The 15,440-nt window shown below is 34.8% G+C and overlaps 1 protein-coding gene across 1 annotated transcript; it reads right to left on the reverse strand.

Annotated features, from left to right (window-relative positions):
- Positions 1 to 1,310: 1,310 nt before the first annotated feature.
- LOC131151943 (sodium/hydrogen exchanger 1-like) lies at positions 1,311 to 7,215 on the reverse strand. Its single transcript, XM_058103451.1, has 15 exons — positions 6,880 to 7,215; positions 6,292 to 6,626; positions 6,053 to 6,171; positions 5,478 to 5,575; positions 4,885 to 4,944; positions 4,743 to 4,789; positions 4,463 to 4,657; positions 4,310 to 4,356; positions 3,661 to 3,727; positions 3,479 to 3,579; positions 3,249 to 3,350; positions 3,021 to 3,159; positions 2,878 to 2,940; positions 2,278 to 2,361; positions 1,311 to 2,043 (listed from the first exon to the last, which is right to left on the reverse strand). The coding sequence occupies exons 2-15, from the start codon at positions 6,463 to 6,465 to the stop codon at positions 1,711 to 1,713; spliced, it is 1,629 nt and encodes a 542-aa protein (XP_057959434.1). The 5' UTR covers positions 6,466 to 6,626; positions 6,880 to 7,215; the 3' UTR covers positions 1,311 to 1,710.
- Positions 7,216 to 15,440: the final 8,225 nt, after the last annotated feature.

Below are 15,440 nucleotides of genomic sequence, written 5' to 3' on the forward strand. Positions count from 1 at the left end.
TGCTATTGAAAATAAAAATTTGTTTTAATATGGTTAAGAACTAATAAAAATCAATGGCTAATGGGTAAAAATTAAATTTTTCTCCATTGATTCATGATATTTTTTTTTTCTTATAATCAAACATAAAGGTTAATTTTAAAATATTTTTTCTTAATATTTTTAAAGTTTCGAAAGGACTTTTAGGTTCACGTAGAAAATATTAAACAATTATTATTTTCATGTTTTATTTTCAAGAAAAATAAGGTGGAAAATATAAATATATCAAATTTATGAATAAAATTTTGATTTTATATATTATTAATATTTTTTAAAATTTTTAGTCATATTAAAATAAACTTATTTTTTATAATATTTAATAGAAAAAAAAAAGATGAAAGAACATCAGTTTTCTCATTGTTTTCCTTCCTTTCTTTTTTCAGTAAAATCTTTAATCCAAACATATTCTTAGGCACAAATGAGGGAAAAGATTTGTTTGGCATCTATTCTTCTAAAGAACAGAGCTTCTTTAGTGTGGCCTCATCTACTACAAATTTCCAAGTTTATGCTCATCCCCAAAATGGGGCAGAAAAGAGTTGACCTTTATTCCTCATAAGCAGCATTTGATTCTTCGGGTTGGGTTTAGGCGGCAGCTAATTTTATAATTTTTTTAAAAAAAATGAGATATCTTTAATCAAATAATGTTTAGGATATTTTTGCATTAAGAATTTTATTTGAAAAAATAAGAGAAAATAGTGAAGAAACTCATTTTTTCCTTATATTTCTTTCTATATGAAATGCTATTCGAAATAAAAAATTATTTTAATATGACTAAAAATTAAGAAAAAATAAATATTGATAATGTGTAATATCAAATTTTTGTTTATAAATTTGATATATATATATATATATATATATATTCATTTTCTTTAATAATTAAAAATGAAAATGTGAATTTCTTTATTTTTTTTCTTTTTCTTAATATTTTTCAAGTTCCCAAATTCTTTAAACATTGTTTTGAGAATTCTTGTATGCCCATGCAATCTCTCATCAAAGGGTCTTCCTGGTTGTTGCTACCCGAGTGTGCACTAACAAGAGAAAGAGGGAGACCCCCAGGGTGTGGTTCAAGTGATAGTATGGGCTGCAAGAGTACCTTTCATGAGGTTAAGTGTTCAAACCCTTCTGAGCTCATTTCCGCCCCTGAACTTCTGAATTTATCCTCATTTTAGAGTTATGGGGTCAACTTCAAGGAACGCAGGATTAGTCACGTATACCGTAAAACGGATACGTGGATACCCGGTGCGTAAACCAAAAAAAAGAGGGAGAGAGAGAGAGAAGCTATTCCGCCATAGTCAAATCCATTTCAAAATACAGAGGACAAACAGGGCTTGTCAAAATCCACGCTAGTCAAATCCAGATACACCAAACAATTAACACAGCTACTTGTCAAAAGCCATTACAAACGTGAATAATGCATTAAACACAGCCCTTCCCAAATTCTCGAAAAACATAAATTAGTGAAATAAAAATTCTATCAAAGTCGCCCAAATAAAACAAAAGCAACCAGTGTTAAAAAACAAAAAAACAAAACAAAATGCTCTCTCACCCCCGGCACTAAAACTCATATTCACCCCCCAAAACGAAATCAAAACCAAAACCAAAACCCTATAACGTGAAATTAGTATTAATTGGTATGTATGTATGTATGTGTGTACTCTCTTTGGATCTGTTTTGTCACTGCCATTGTTGATCAGTTTGTTCGGTGGGTGAGCCAGGAACAAAAGGTACAAAACCTCGCCCACCAAAAACAGGTCGCATGAATGCATTGTCAAATTTTCGCCAATAGCAGTGGACAGTTTGGCTTGGGGTGGTCAGAAGCATGCGTAAGCTGGTGGGGCGAAGCACGTTTTGGGTACCCAATAAGTCAGCTTCTGGGTCCTGCCCATTGGCAATAAGTGGAACTGTGAATGATTTAGGACTGGATGGCTCTGGAGAAACCATGCTGCTCAAGTGCTTCGGCAAAGGCAGCAAAAATCTCACAAGAGGTTTAGTCATTAACCCGTACACCTGCACCCACATTGCGTTTTTCAGTCCCTTGTGGCTGTCAAACAGAAAATCCAAAACTTAAGGCTGTGTTTGGTGCGAAGGGAAAGTGCGGCAAAGGGAAACGTATAAGGGAGGGAAAGGGGAACCCATCAGGAGGCTCTTCCATGCCTGGTGCTGCTGCTGTCTCAAACCAGCAGGCTGGTGGACAGCACTTTTTTTCATCTCAGTTGTTTTCATAAGTGTAAGATTTCTTACCACTGTGCTGAAGAGGACAACTGTGATAGTGCTAGTGATCATGATCGCATTCCCTCGCAATTGAGTATGGCCTAGCCTTGTAAACTGCACGCACAAAAATTATGAAGCCATTACATGATTATACTGCATATCATGCTGAATCTGTTCCTTAAAGCCCTGGGACTAAACCCGAAAAAGAGGTCACTTTCTTGCTTCTTTCTCACTCTTTTATGATAAAAGGGGCAGTTGTAGTCCAGATATGTCAAAGGGTGCGCCCTCTGTTTGTCTTGAAATGAAGCCACTAAAGGCAAACTCAACTTAGTTAATGTGAAAATTTTGAATCTAGCAGAAGAATAAAATCACAGTTTTTAACGGGCTAGATTAGATACAAGAGTTTAACTGCTGAAATTTATTGCTTCAACCAGTATGCAAGCGGCATCCATTTTAAAGTCAACAAGAAGATGAGAAGGGAAAAATACATCTGCACCTCTTTCAATGTAGCATAAATTTGTGAAGCATTCAACATTTTCAAAGATAATCCCCGCCATCCTAAAACACTTTTTTGTAAATTAGCATTGTGTTCAACCCTCTTCAAGGTAAAGACACTGACCAAGTTTCTACCTGGTTATATGCAAGCGCCATAGATACAGCACCTCGCATTAGACCAGCCCACCAAATTGTAACCTGCAAATAAAAATCAGCAAGTTGTTTCTTATATTGGTTCAAAGCCAGAGCAATAAACGTCAGGAGAATAAAAATATTACTTGCTGCTTTATGTTGATTTTTTCACTTGAAGAGTACTTAGTCAAGTTTGATAGGAAGGATAGGGGGAAAACTAATGCTGCTCTTCCAACTAGAATCAGTCCCAATAGTATCGCACTCACTCCTACTGATTTCCCTGGGCTGCAAAAAGAGAAACCAAAAGTTAAAAACCAAATCCAACCAAAGTGTTCTTAGGCGCATTCTACTTATGTGGGTGATCTTAATTGTACCTGCTCCTTACAAATCTCCACTTTTCAATGTCCAATGCATCCATGCCAACATAAAGAAAAATAAAGATCTCGGCAACAAATGACAGTGTCGCAAAAGCATGCCTTAGAAATTGATACATAGAAACATTAGCAACATGACAAAATGGGCAGCATCATGGCAGAATAAAACAGTGGCAAGAATATGTTACAATAGCTTGCAGGACTTTTCCTATAGATCCGCATGTACTTACTTGGTGGTGACTCTTGAGCTTTCAGTTACATTGTGCCAGGTGTAGTGGGACATGACAATTCCACAAAAGAAAACTGTGAGAATGGCACTCAAATAGAATAACTGCAAGAGAAATAGTAATCATCAATTTCATGGCTCCAAGGCGTAGCAGGAGAGCACTGAACATGTTGAAGGAATTCTTACTTCAGCAAGCATATACGAAAGGTAAGCCATGAGTATCATTATAGCAACCTCACGATCTGTAGAGTGCCTAGAATTTTCATCAGGGAAATAATGATTAGAGTTGTTCTTATGACCATAAATAATGAACCTGTATTTATATATTATTAACTACTTGAAATTATGATAACATGCTATGGGCCTTAAATGGCTGGAGGTTCTGTATTACAGCAGAGGACAACAGTTGAATAATATTGTGTTGTCATACCAGAACACAAGGTGCAGACAAGCCTTGACTCAATGGTAAGGGTATTACATCCAAACCTGAAGGTCAGGGTTCAAATCACGGATATAATCTATCCAAATATGGAGGTAGGACTTCACACATTATGTCCTCCCCAGACCCCCGATGGCATGAGAGCTTTATGCACTGGGTGCTCAACTTTTTGTTTTTCTTTGTTACCAGCACATGAAGTATAGAAGTAGAGAGGATAGAAAATAACAAAATTGATTGTCAGCCTCTCCATCGTCCCTATGACAGTAGTAGATATATTTTTATATGTTCTACATTTTTTTAAACCCCATAAAACGAATTAGGTTTATGTGCCCTCAACACATACATTATATGATAAAGTATTGGTATGATGTATTAGTATGATAATCATTTACAAACCTTCCAAAATACAGCTTTTTAATAATGTATGCACTAAGCAGTCCAGCCTGCGGGCAAATGAAAACTAAATGTTAAAAAACTATATACAACCACAAGCAAGCATGTGCCGCACATATGCATATGAAAGAGAGAGAGAGAGAGAGAGAAACTCACTATAACTCCTAGCACAGTGCTTGCGATGAATAAATACAAGAAGTTGCCAACAAACTGCAAGGCAATACTTGAGTTTGTATTTGACAGGTCAAAACTCTGGATTGCATTGAAAAGTACCACTGATGTAGCATCATTTACAACACCTTCGCCAAAAACCAGACTGTATAGTAAAGGTCTCTCATCTTGATTAAGGACCTGAACCATTTGATTGGATGAAAAAGGTTGTGGAAGTTTTTCCATTATCATTTATACAGGACCAAAGCTTCACAAGACCTTGTACCTGCAAGGTGCAAACAGAATCCGTTGCAGAAAAGATTGCTCCAATGGCTGCAGAAAATAGAGTGAAATGAGAGAACAAGGAGAAGAACCCATATAAAATTAAAAAAAAAAAAAAAGTTATGGAAATAGAAAGAGATGGATACCAAGATAATCTCCTATTTCAAGGGAACCAATATTCATTTTACTGAAGAAGTGTATAGCACCTGGGACAAAAAAGAGAAAATCATGAAACCACCGATCAACCCCAAGCAAAGTGTTACTCTATTTTACATATGATTTCATTTCCCTTTGCAGCAAAATTTACTGCAATTTGTTTTGCAATCTATTTGAGCCATGCAACCATTCTCCATTCTGATGTATGTTTACAGATGAATCCACAAACAAAGTACATATAACTACTACTACATATTATTGATCTGCACAAAACATGTATGCATCCCTGAGATATGTCCCTTGGAATACGTAGTACTGCATGCACTTTGCATAAAAAATTTTCCCAAACTAGAAGCACAAGCAAAGTAATTAGAAGCTTGCCAATAAATCATCCTGCCCAAACAGAAAATTATGTACATTCGACAATTCTGTTCAATTGAGATAGTTAATGGGCCTAAGAAATATACAATGTAGATTTATTCAAGTCTCCATCTCTGAACACATTTTCATCTCTTCAGAAAATAAAATAAAAAATAGCACAGAGAGAGAGAGAGAGATAAGCAGCTCCACTGCAGAAACCTACCCAGTGATATGATGCCGCAGGATATTAAAGTACCAATTGCACCGAACAGTATAATAGTCATGAAGTTGCGAAAAAACTGCTTCTTCTTTACCTGAAATCTGGTCAATTTAAAGAGGAAAGAAGAATAATAAATGACATTTGGGTTTGCTACTTTACCAGCTGAAAAGGGTTGGCCTGGAAAGGGGGGCAGGGGTGTAGGGGTTGCTTTCTCGACTTTAATTTTTGTTCGGCAGAGTATTTAACTTCTTAAAGCGTTGAAGAGTAATCACCACATAGATAAAAAATTTATAGACTTATTCTTTAGGAAGAACATGCATAGACTATTTATTAAAAAAAAAAAAAAACAATTACAGTTCAGAAATCATAAAATTGGGCAGGCTTAATAATGGATTGGGTTAATCGGTTAATCCTCAATTGACACAAATTTTAAGCTCATTTATTTCGAATTGCCTAATAAATCATGCTTCAACTTGAACACTCATAATGGTTTTCATGCTAACCATTGGACGATCACTACAATTTGGTTGTTTCAGAATTCAGACTAAGAACAAGACATGATGTGAACTGCAACTTACCCAGCATTGAATATGATAGGCGGAAGAAGATAAATGAAGAAAAGATCCTCGCTGAAAACTAAAAGACGTGAGCTTTTTCCTCCGGTAGTGAGCAGAATCACAACACCTGTGCACAGACCCTGCCATTGAGACACCATCACACAGAATAACAGTGTGTTATGTAGTACAATAATTGCAAGATGGATTCCAAAAATTAAAGAGTGTGGAGTAATGAGGAATTGGAATGAGCACAAACTCACGATTGAAAGTGCAGTAATTGACTCATTCATCCACCGGGACTCTTCCAATAGATGCCCAATCACAATGCAAGCGCAGAGAAGCGCCACAAACAAGTTCATTGAAACGACTGACGTATGGTCAGATGTAGAAACCTTTCCTATCTCTGCCGAAACAGAGCCAAGGTCGAAACCCATTGTAGCCAACTCAGACAAATCAATGTCACCAAACAATTCACACTTCACAACACTGATACGAATTAAACACAATTTCTTCTTGAATTTCGTATTTCTATGCTTCCATCTTCAGTAGCTACTGGTCTCACAAATCAAACGGGCACAGCCAATTTCCAAGCAACCTGAATACCATAACTGTCAGATCAATCAATTTACTAAAGCTCAACTATTCCCAAAGTCCGCCATTTGGACGTCGCGAAAATACTGGATAAGAAACGAAAACAAAACAAGGAATGCACTTCGAATTTTTTTACTTTGTTCTGCTCTGTCCTTGTTTGAGAAAATTCTCCATTTTTTAAGAATCAAAACAAATAAAAACACTTCCAAATTACATTACAAAACTAGAGAAGCTGAACGAGTCAGTGATCAAATCACCTCCAGATTCTCAGACGCCGCACAAACACAGAGCTTCGTAATGTGATTTCTAACTGTAAATCAGTGACGCGATGCTATGAGATCTCGATTTGAACTTCAAAATCGAACGAATCACAGGCTCAAACAGCTCTCCGCTTCAAAAAAAATATCACTCAAATTTTAGCGAAATTTGGAGCAAAAATAACTCTCCAGCAGCAGACTCTCTGTGCAGCGATTAAATTTCTTGAGAAGAAAAACGCCAAACATGCATAATCTTCAGAAATCTAACGATTCACATCCAATGTGCAGACGATGAGAGAGAGAGAGAGAGAGAGAGAGAGAGAGCTTTTCAGTTTTGGACAGAGAAGCCGCGAAAGGAACATAAATACAGCAGCAGAGGAGGAGACCCCTCCAAGAGTACGGCGGTTCAAACTTTTGAAAGAGATTGACCGTTGACTTGAAGCGTAAGCATCGGACGGTTGATCTTCGTCATGGTCTTTGCTGTTCTAGGCTTGGGGTCCATACTATAATTCCCCAACTTTTGCTTTTTTTTTTTAATTTTATTTTTTGGTGGCCGGGGCCCACCGGTATGATTGCGTAGTCTCTGCGGAATATGAGGCTTTATGAGCATCCACCAAGTAGGATATTTTAAAAAAAAAATTTGTAGGATATTTTATTATGCTCTTTTTAAATTTTAAGTAATTAAATAAATTTTTATTGCATAAAGTGGCCGAAGTAAATGATCAATCATCATAGATTCATAAATAATTCTTTTGTTTATATCAATATATTAGATTTAATTTTATTTATTTTTTCACATTTTTTAACACTCCATCCATCATGTATAATGATTATAATCTTTTCATTTATTTACTTTATAATTAATTTTTTATTTATAATTTAGTTCAAAAATTTTTATTCTTCTAAAAAATTATAGTACATTTTTTTAAAATGTATAAATTTCTCTATGTTAAAAAGATTGTATGACTTTGAATTTGATAATTAAAAAATAGTAAGTCAATTGATTTTTTTTTTCCTTTCTTTCCTTTTCTTTCCCTAATATTTTTCGAATTCTAAATGGGGGCCTAGGGAAAATAAGAATGAAAATAAAAAGTAAACCAAATCTATAAACAAAATATTGATTTTACACATAATTAGCATTTATTTTTTCCTAATTTTTAATCATATTTTAAAAAAAAAACTTTTATTTTTTATTGTATTTAATAGAGAAGGAAAATATAAGGAAAAAATGAGTTTCCTCCTTATTTTTCTTTACTTTTCTTTTCCCAATCAAAATTCTTGATCCAATCAAGTCATTTATCTTTTCTTGAGGTCCATTTAGAGCAAGGATTTTGATTAGAAGAGAAAAAAGAAAGGAAAATAGAAAGAGAATTCATTTTCTAGTACATTTTCTTTCTATGTCAATTACTGCTAAAAGTAAAAATTTGTTCTAATATAATTAAAAAAATTTTACAAAAATATATATTAATGTTGCATAAACCAAATTTTTATTTATCGATTTAGAATAATTTTTATTTTCTTTCTAACTTCCCTTAGTAACCAAAAAAAACAAACTTATTCATATTTCCATTTCCTGAACTTCTTTTTTTAACATTTTCCAAGTTTCAAAATGACGGTGACAAATTTTGTACGGATGAGTGGTAATTGGTGAGTTGTACAGTGTCAAATTCTCACTATGTAAAACTTGAGATTTGATACGATGATTCACATATATCTTGGTCGGAGAGAGTTTTGGTCCTATTTGGAACTTGGTAAATATGAGTGAAAGGAAACGAAAGTAGAATCAATTAACGAAATTTGGATTTATATATAGTTTACATTTAAATTTTTTAAAATTTTTAATCATATTATAACAATTTCTTTTTTTTAATAATATTTAATATAAAGAGACAAATATAATGGAAAATCAGTTTTCTCTCATTTTCCTTTCCTTTTCTTTTTTTTTTTCCACAAAAAATCTTAATATAAAGAGACCATTGAGACTTGAGGCTTAAAGAGATATCATGAAATTTAATATATATATATATATATATATATATAAAAGAAAATAAAACTTTCTCATTACGTAGACTGTAGAGGGAAGATAGAATGACACGTGTAGAGAGAGAGAGAGAGAGAGAGAGTAAAATAAGAAATTAAAAGGCAAAGCTGGTCTAAAAGGTTGAATGTTAATGATGGATGATTGTAAAAGAGGTTGCAGAGAAACGCACGGGTGGCAAGGTGGGAGTAGTGAATGTGGGGGGAAATTCAGACATGGTGTGTGTACTGTTGTCTCATCCCTTTCTTCTATTAATTTATTTATATATATATATATATATATATATATATATGTAATTAAAATATTATATATAATGCCTCGCCATGACTTTTAGTTTTACATCCTTTAAATCGATTATTTAAATTTAGCGCAACTTAATTACTAAATCCATGCAACATCATCTTAAAAACCAAAAGATTTTTAAAATGTAACAATTTTAGGCATACAAAGATTTGTTCGCCTAGTCGGATCTCCTGAAAAATAGTAAGTCACTTGAATGAGATTACGTTCAGTAAGAGGAAATATGTTATCACTAGTGTGTGGTGATTGAATTACACATTTAACATACTGATATAATATTGATACTATAAAATGAGTAAGCTGATATACTGTACAAAACACATGGAATGTAGTTTAAAATACAATTATGTATCTGAGTTTGCTATCTGTACATACTTCTAATATGATAATATAAACTGCTGTTGTATGATATATTTGTATATACATAGGAACTTCTGCTATACCCTGGGATCTGTATGTCATAATTTAACCCCTCATAACAGGGTTGTGCGGCCCATAGGCAGGACTTACTCTGGTTGGCCTACCAGGCAAGTCAATCCATATCTCTATCATCCGCCAATCTAGCTCACTGCAGTCTCTCCAAGCAAACTCCAATACTATCTTGTCTAATCGGCCACCTCAACCCAACTTGTTGGGGAGTTTATAATCTCTCCTGGCACGATTAGATGGAATTTACATACTATTTGAGTAATGTGGTTGCACTCTATCTGTAATTGCAACGGTACCATGCTCTGTTGTATATCTCTGTCTATAATATCCACAGGGATCAGATACTGTGTATATAAATATATATTTATCTTGCTGTTTTAACATGATTTCAAAACAACCATAATTCAATAAACCTGAACTGTAACATGTGATGCCCCGAAACCCGCCAAGTGGGGCCTGGGTGCCACGTGTTCCAATTACCTGTATCTGATACCATAATTAACATGCACGCAGCGGAACATAAATAAATAACCTCAAATAAATACCATAGTTCTATATAACAACCCAAAAACAAACACTACAGCATCCAAATATCTATATTAACAACCAGTATTTAAAACATAATCTCGTACAAATATAACTATACATAAATCAGTATCTCACAATACCCCAAAAAGAAACCACCAAATACAATCACAGCCTAGGCCTTCAAACTCGGTCTTCAGAAGAACCTAAAAAATTGTTAATCCACTAGGGTGAGACACTTCTCAGTAAGGGTGAAATAAATTATAACAGTGTGTAACAACTGAGTTTTGATATTTACATATCAAAATAAACTGTTTCTCACATAATATCAATAACAATTGAAAAAATGTATCATTAATAACATCTCCGACATCTAATATCATACACACATCCAATATGCACAAGTACATAATTTTTATGCAGGTGAAAGTCCCCAAGGATAGGGAAGATTACCCGCCCATACAAGTAGCTTCCCTCTACTCTGGTACTAAAACTACCTACCAGAGCACTCACCTTACTCAGTAAGCCTTCAGGTGAAGTATTACCTCACCGCTAGTACACACATCTTTATTATTTTAAAGGCAAAGGTTTTCGAGGATCGGGATGTCTACCCGCCCATACAAGTAGCATCTCTTTGCACTAATACCAAAAAACTACCTAGCAGAGCACTCGCCTTTCTCAGCAAGCCTCCGGTGGTATGTTTACCTCACAACATGCACACACATGCATTCACAATATGCTATACCATTACTATTATGTTTTAATTAAATTCACATGCACAACACATCCACAAAGAAATCACGCAATTTATACTTCGTTTTTCAATGTCCTCAGTATGTGGCCCACACAGAGCAACTGTGTACATATTAGTACATGGCCCACATAGGCACCTACGTACTTCTTATCTACACGTGGCCCACACAGGCACCACTACGCACATAGGGTACATAATATGGCTCACACATGCGCCATTATCCACACAGGATATAACGTGACCCACACAGGTACCACTACTCATGCAAGATACATAACATGGTCCACACAGGTGCCATTATCCACACAGGATATAACGTGACCCACACAGGCACCACTATTCATCAATATCCAATCCCCATGACCTACCCGTTATACATCAGTAGAACAAGGTCTTCAACCTATCAATGTCCTACCTCATGTAAATGACAATATGACGAGTTCCTCGACCTGCCAACGTCATATCATGATTTACATTTAAGCAATATAACAACCTCCTCATGCCAACGTTATATTAAGATGCATACGAATAACCAAACTAGTTGGTTCACACAAACGCATCAATACATTACCACACAGGTATCCAACATATTAATTCATTTCCCACATAGTATCCCAACAGATCAATACATTTCCACACAGGAGTCAAACATAACAATTCATTCATCATGTCATAATCATTCCAAACACCCCCACATGCAAACCCAAATACCACAGTAATTCATTTTCAATTTATTAGGAAAAATTACTCCTATGTCATACAAATTTAATATCATATGCAGTTATCCCAAATATAAACCTTAAACAATATCATCATTTTCTAGTACTCAAACGGTTCTAAAAATCATATACATAAATAATAATTTCATACGCTCGTAAATAACTGGTTGACCTTAACAAAATACTGATATAATTTTATTCCCTCTTACCTGATTTCCTGAACCACACCTGCAGGGCTCCTAAGATTATACCCGCAGCACTCACCCGAACCCTAATTCAATCAAATCAATCTCAATAAAATATTATTTTAACATTTCCTAATTTACAATAATTAAATACTAATTAATTTCTAAATAACCCATTTATCCTAGTTTTGAGGATATTCCTACAACGATCCCACGAGAAATCCGCTCCGTTAGATTTGTAGATAATCATCCCTAGATTCTCGTGGTGGTGTTCAATCATCAATTTGACTTAAAATTTAAGAAAAATTGAGGCAAAAATGAGAATTTGTCTTACCCCGAGAGATATGCCCACGTTGCTCCTACGATAAATCCATTTCGGTAGAAATGTTGGTGGCAGAGAATGGAGTTCAGTGGTATTTTTAGATTTTCAATTAGGCGAGAATCCGCCGCAAAATCATAGAGAGAAGAGGATTGGAGAGCGTGAGCTAAGAGAGTTTTTTTTTTTTTTTTTTCCCTTTCTTTCTTTCCCTTTCCATCCACGTGAATCCTTTTTTTTTTTTCCTTTCTTTCCTTCTCTTTTGCTCTAGAAAACTTAACCACTAAGTTTTCTTTCTTTTTTCTTTTTTTTTTCTTTCCTTTATCCTTTACTTAACACTTTTTATATTATAACTTTATATATACTTATATATATATATATATATATATATATATACCCAAAATCCTCAAATTTTTTAATTTAATTAATTTTCTTAATAATAATTAATTAATTAATAATAATAATTTAAAAAAAAAAAATTTTGTCGTTACATAATATCTGACATATTTGTAGTATCTATCTGTAATGTCTGTTTGAGCGTTATGATTTAGAAATTATGTTATTATGAAAAATACTATAAATCTTACTTTCTGCTAATAATTTGTATATATGAATATTTGTAAAGTTGCATAATCAATCATGCTAAACTATAATAAACTCAGGCCACACAACTGTGTAATTAAAATCTCATGATCTATTTTTGTAATTTCACTATAAAAATAATAATCATGATATTCTGGAAAAATAATATGATCAACATGCTTATAAATATACATTCATAATCTTCTATTATACATTCTAAAAATTCCTAACATAGCATATTTCTCTTACCTAATTTTTGAAAAGTCCCTACTGTACTCTAGTCCTACACTCATAGAGTTCTCACTCAATACCCTAAAAATAACATTTCTTATAATTAAACATCGGTATTTCTTCGTATATTACATTTCTTATAACTATGGGAAAGGAAAATATTGAATAAAATGTCTTACCCTGAGATTAGGATGAAATTCAAACCAGTCCCACCAACAATCTGCTCCGGCAGACTTGAAGAGAACTTTCCCAAGAGCGTTGTGGTAGTCTCGGATCGTCGAACTGGTGAGAACCCGGCCCAAAAACCTAGATAGAAGGTGGGAGAGACGAACAAGAGAGAGAGAGAGAGAGAGAGAGAGAGAGAGAGAGAGAGAGAGAGAGAGAGAGCTTTTGCGTGAAAAATGTGCAGAAAACTCAAGTTTAGGCTATTTATACACTGGTCTTCATACAAGCCACGTCACTTCTTTGACGAGGTCAAGAAGGAAGTTCGTCGACAAAAGTCTACTCCTCGTCGACAAAATTCAGAATTGGAATATAGCCTCTCAGTATCTTCTCGTCGATAAGACTCGCCCCAATTGACGAGACTTTCATGTGTTCTCGTCGACGAATCCCCTGTGTTCGTTGACAAGACCCTGTTTTAATTTCCTTCTTTTCTCTCTTTCTCCTGTTATTAATTATAAAAATTGTTTGGGTCTCTACAACCTGTGTGGTTGATAGTCCTGTGTGGACCATGTAATCTGTGTGATGTTAGTCCTGTGTGGACCAGTCCTGTGTGGACCAATCCTGTGTGGACGTTGTATTTTGTGTGGATATAAACCCTGTGTGGGTGTGAATGAAGACTGTGTGAATAATCTTCATCAAGGAGCGATCTTTTGAGTCTCATCGACGAGTATGCATGTCTCATCGACGAAGATTTACCAAGGGAGGTTTTAGATTTTCTGAATTTCGTCTACGAACTCTCGGCTTCGTCGACCAATGGTCTTCTTGGGCTCGTCGATGAGGCCATATGGTAAAGTCACCTATAAATATGCCAAAGACTAGTTTCAGCGAGAGAATTTACTTTTCTCTCTTTTCTCTCTCTAAAATTCGGCCCTTCTACCTTCTCTCTACGATTTCGAACCATTTTTCCCCGGTTCGACAATCAGAAGTTACCATGATGATCCTGGGGAGATTTTCCACAACTTAGCTAGAGCAGAATTTCGATTTGAGAAGTTTGGGAACCACTCCAAAATCGGGGTAAGTAGGGTATTTTCAATATTAAATTAAGTATTGGGAGCGTGTGGGCTTAGGAGATGATAAATGTTAAATATCCTGAGGTTAAACTAATTAAGTTGGGATTTTTGGAATACAAGGTCTCGTTTCTTGTTTGATTTTTGGCAAAATCCCGAGATGCAGGTAAGAGGAAAACGTTATAGCAGCCTTTTAATAAATTTTTGAACCAGTTAAATTCCAGTATAAAATTGTATATATTTAGGTATAATTTCCTGAATGGTAAGACTTTTGGATCAAGGATGATTTTAATTAAATATATGGTATTTGGGAAAAATCGTGTGGCATGGAAAATAACTTTCATAATTAAATGGTTACAAGTACTATGGGACTATGATTTATTATGTGCTTGTGGTTACGGTTTGTGCTGCAAATTCTGCTTGACTGAAAATACTATTCGGTTGTGAATACTGTATGATTGTGTATACTATGGTAAATGCATGGATGTGCTTAAGTGGTTGGTTTTGTTATTGATATGTGTTGTGGTTCATGTAAATTGTGATATAGTGTTGGCAGTGGTATGAGGAGGTCATTATATCGTACCTGATATAAATCACCATAAAACATTGGCAGTGGTATAAGGAGGTCGTTATATAGGCATTTATATTAAGAGGGTAGAACATTGGTAGTGGTATGAGGAGTTTGTTTTACCGATTTACTATGAACGGGTTTGTGTGTGTGAAGTAGTAACCTATGTGGTTGATAGTCCTGTGTGGACGTTGTATTTTGTGTGGATATGAACCTTGTGTGGGTGTGAATGAAGACTGTGTGAATAATCCTGTGTGGATGTGGGTTTTGAGTGAAGTGTGATACTTGTGTGGTTATGGACCCTTTGTGGGTGTGCATGAGCTATGTGTGGATCTCTGTGAAATGATGACATTGAATGTGTGTATCTATGATTATATAAGTATTTATGGTAGAGTAGAATTCTTAATCCGAGGGTTTGCTGAGGAAGGCGAGTGTCTTAGTAATCTTCTGTTGGTTCTAGAGCAGAGGGAAGCTACCTATATGGGCGAATAATCTTCCTTATTCTCGTAGAATTTACCTGGATACATAACTCGAGGGCTCAATGAGTAAGGTGAGTGCCCTAGTATTAGTATTAAAGCAGAGGGAAATTACTTGTATGAGCGGGTAGACTTCCCTATTCTCGGGAATTATTAGTAAAAATAGTTATGAATGTGGGTATGTTATCACATATCAATGATGTATTTGA

The sequence above is a fragment of the Malania oleifera genome, chromosome 3, assembly GCF_029873635.1.
Source record: "Malania oleifera isolate guangnan ecotype guangnan chromosome 3, ASM2987363v1, whole genome shotgun sequence".
Lineage (NCBI taxonomy): Eukaryota > Viridiplantae > Streptophyta > Magnoliopsida > Santalales > Ximeniaceae > Malania > Malania oleifera.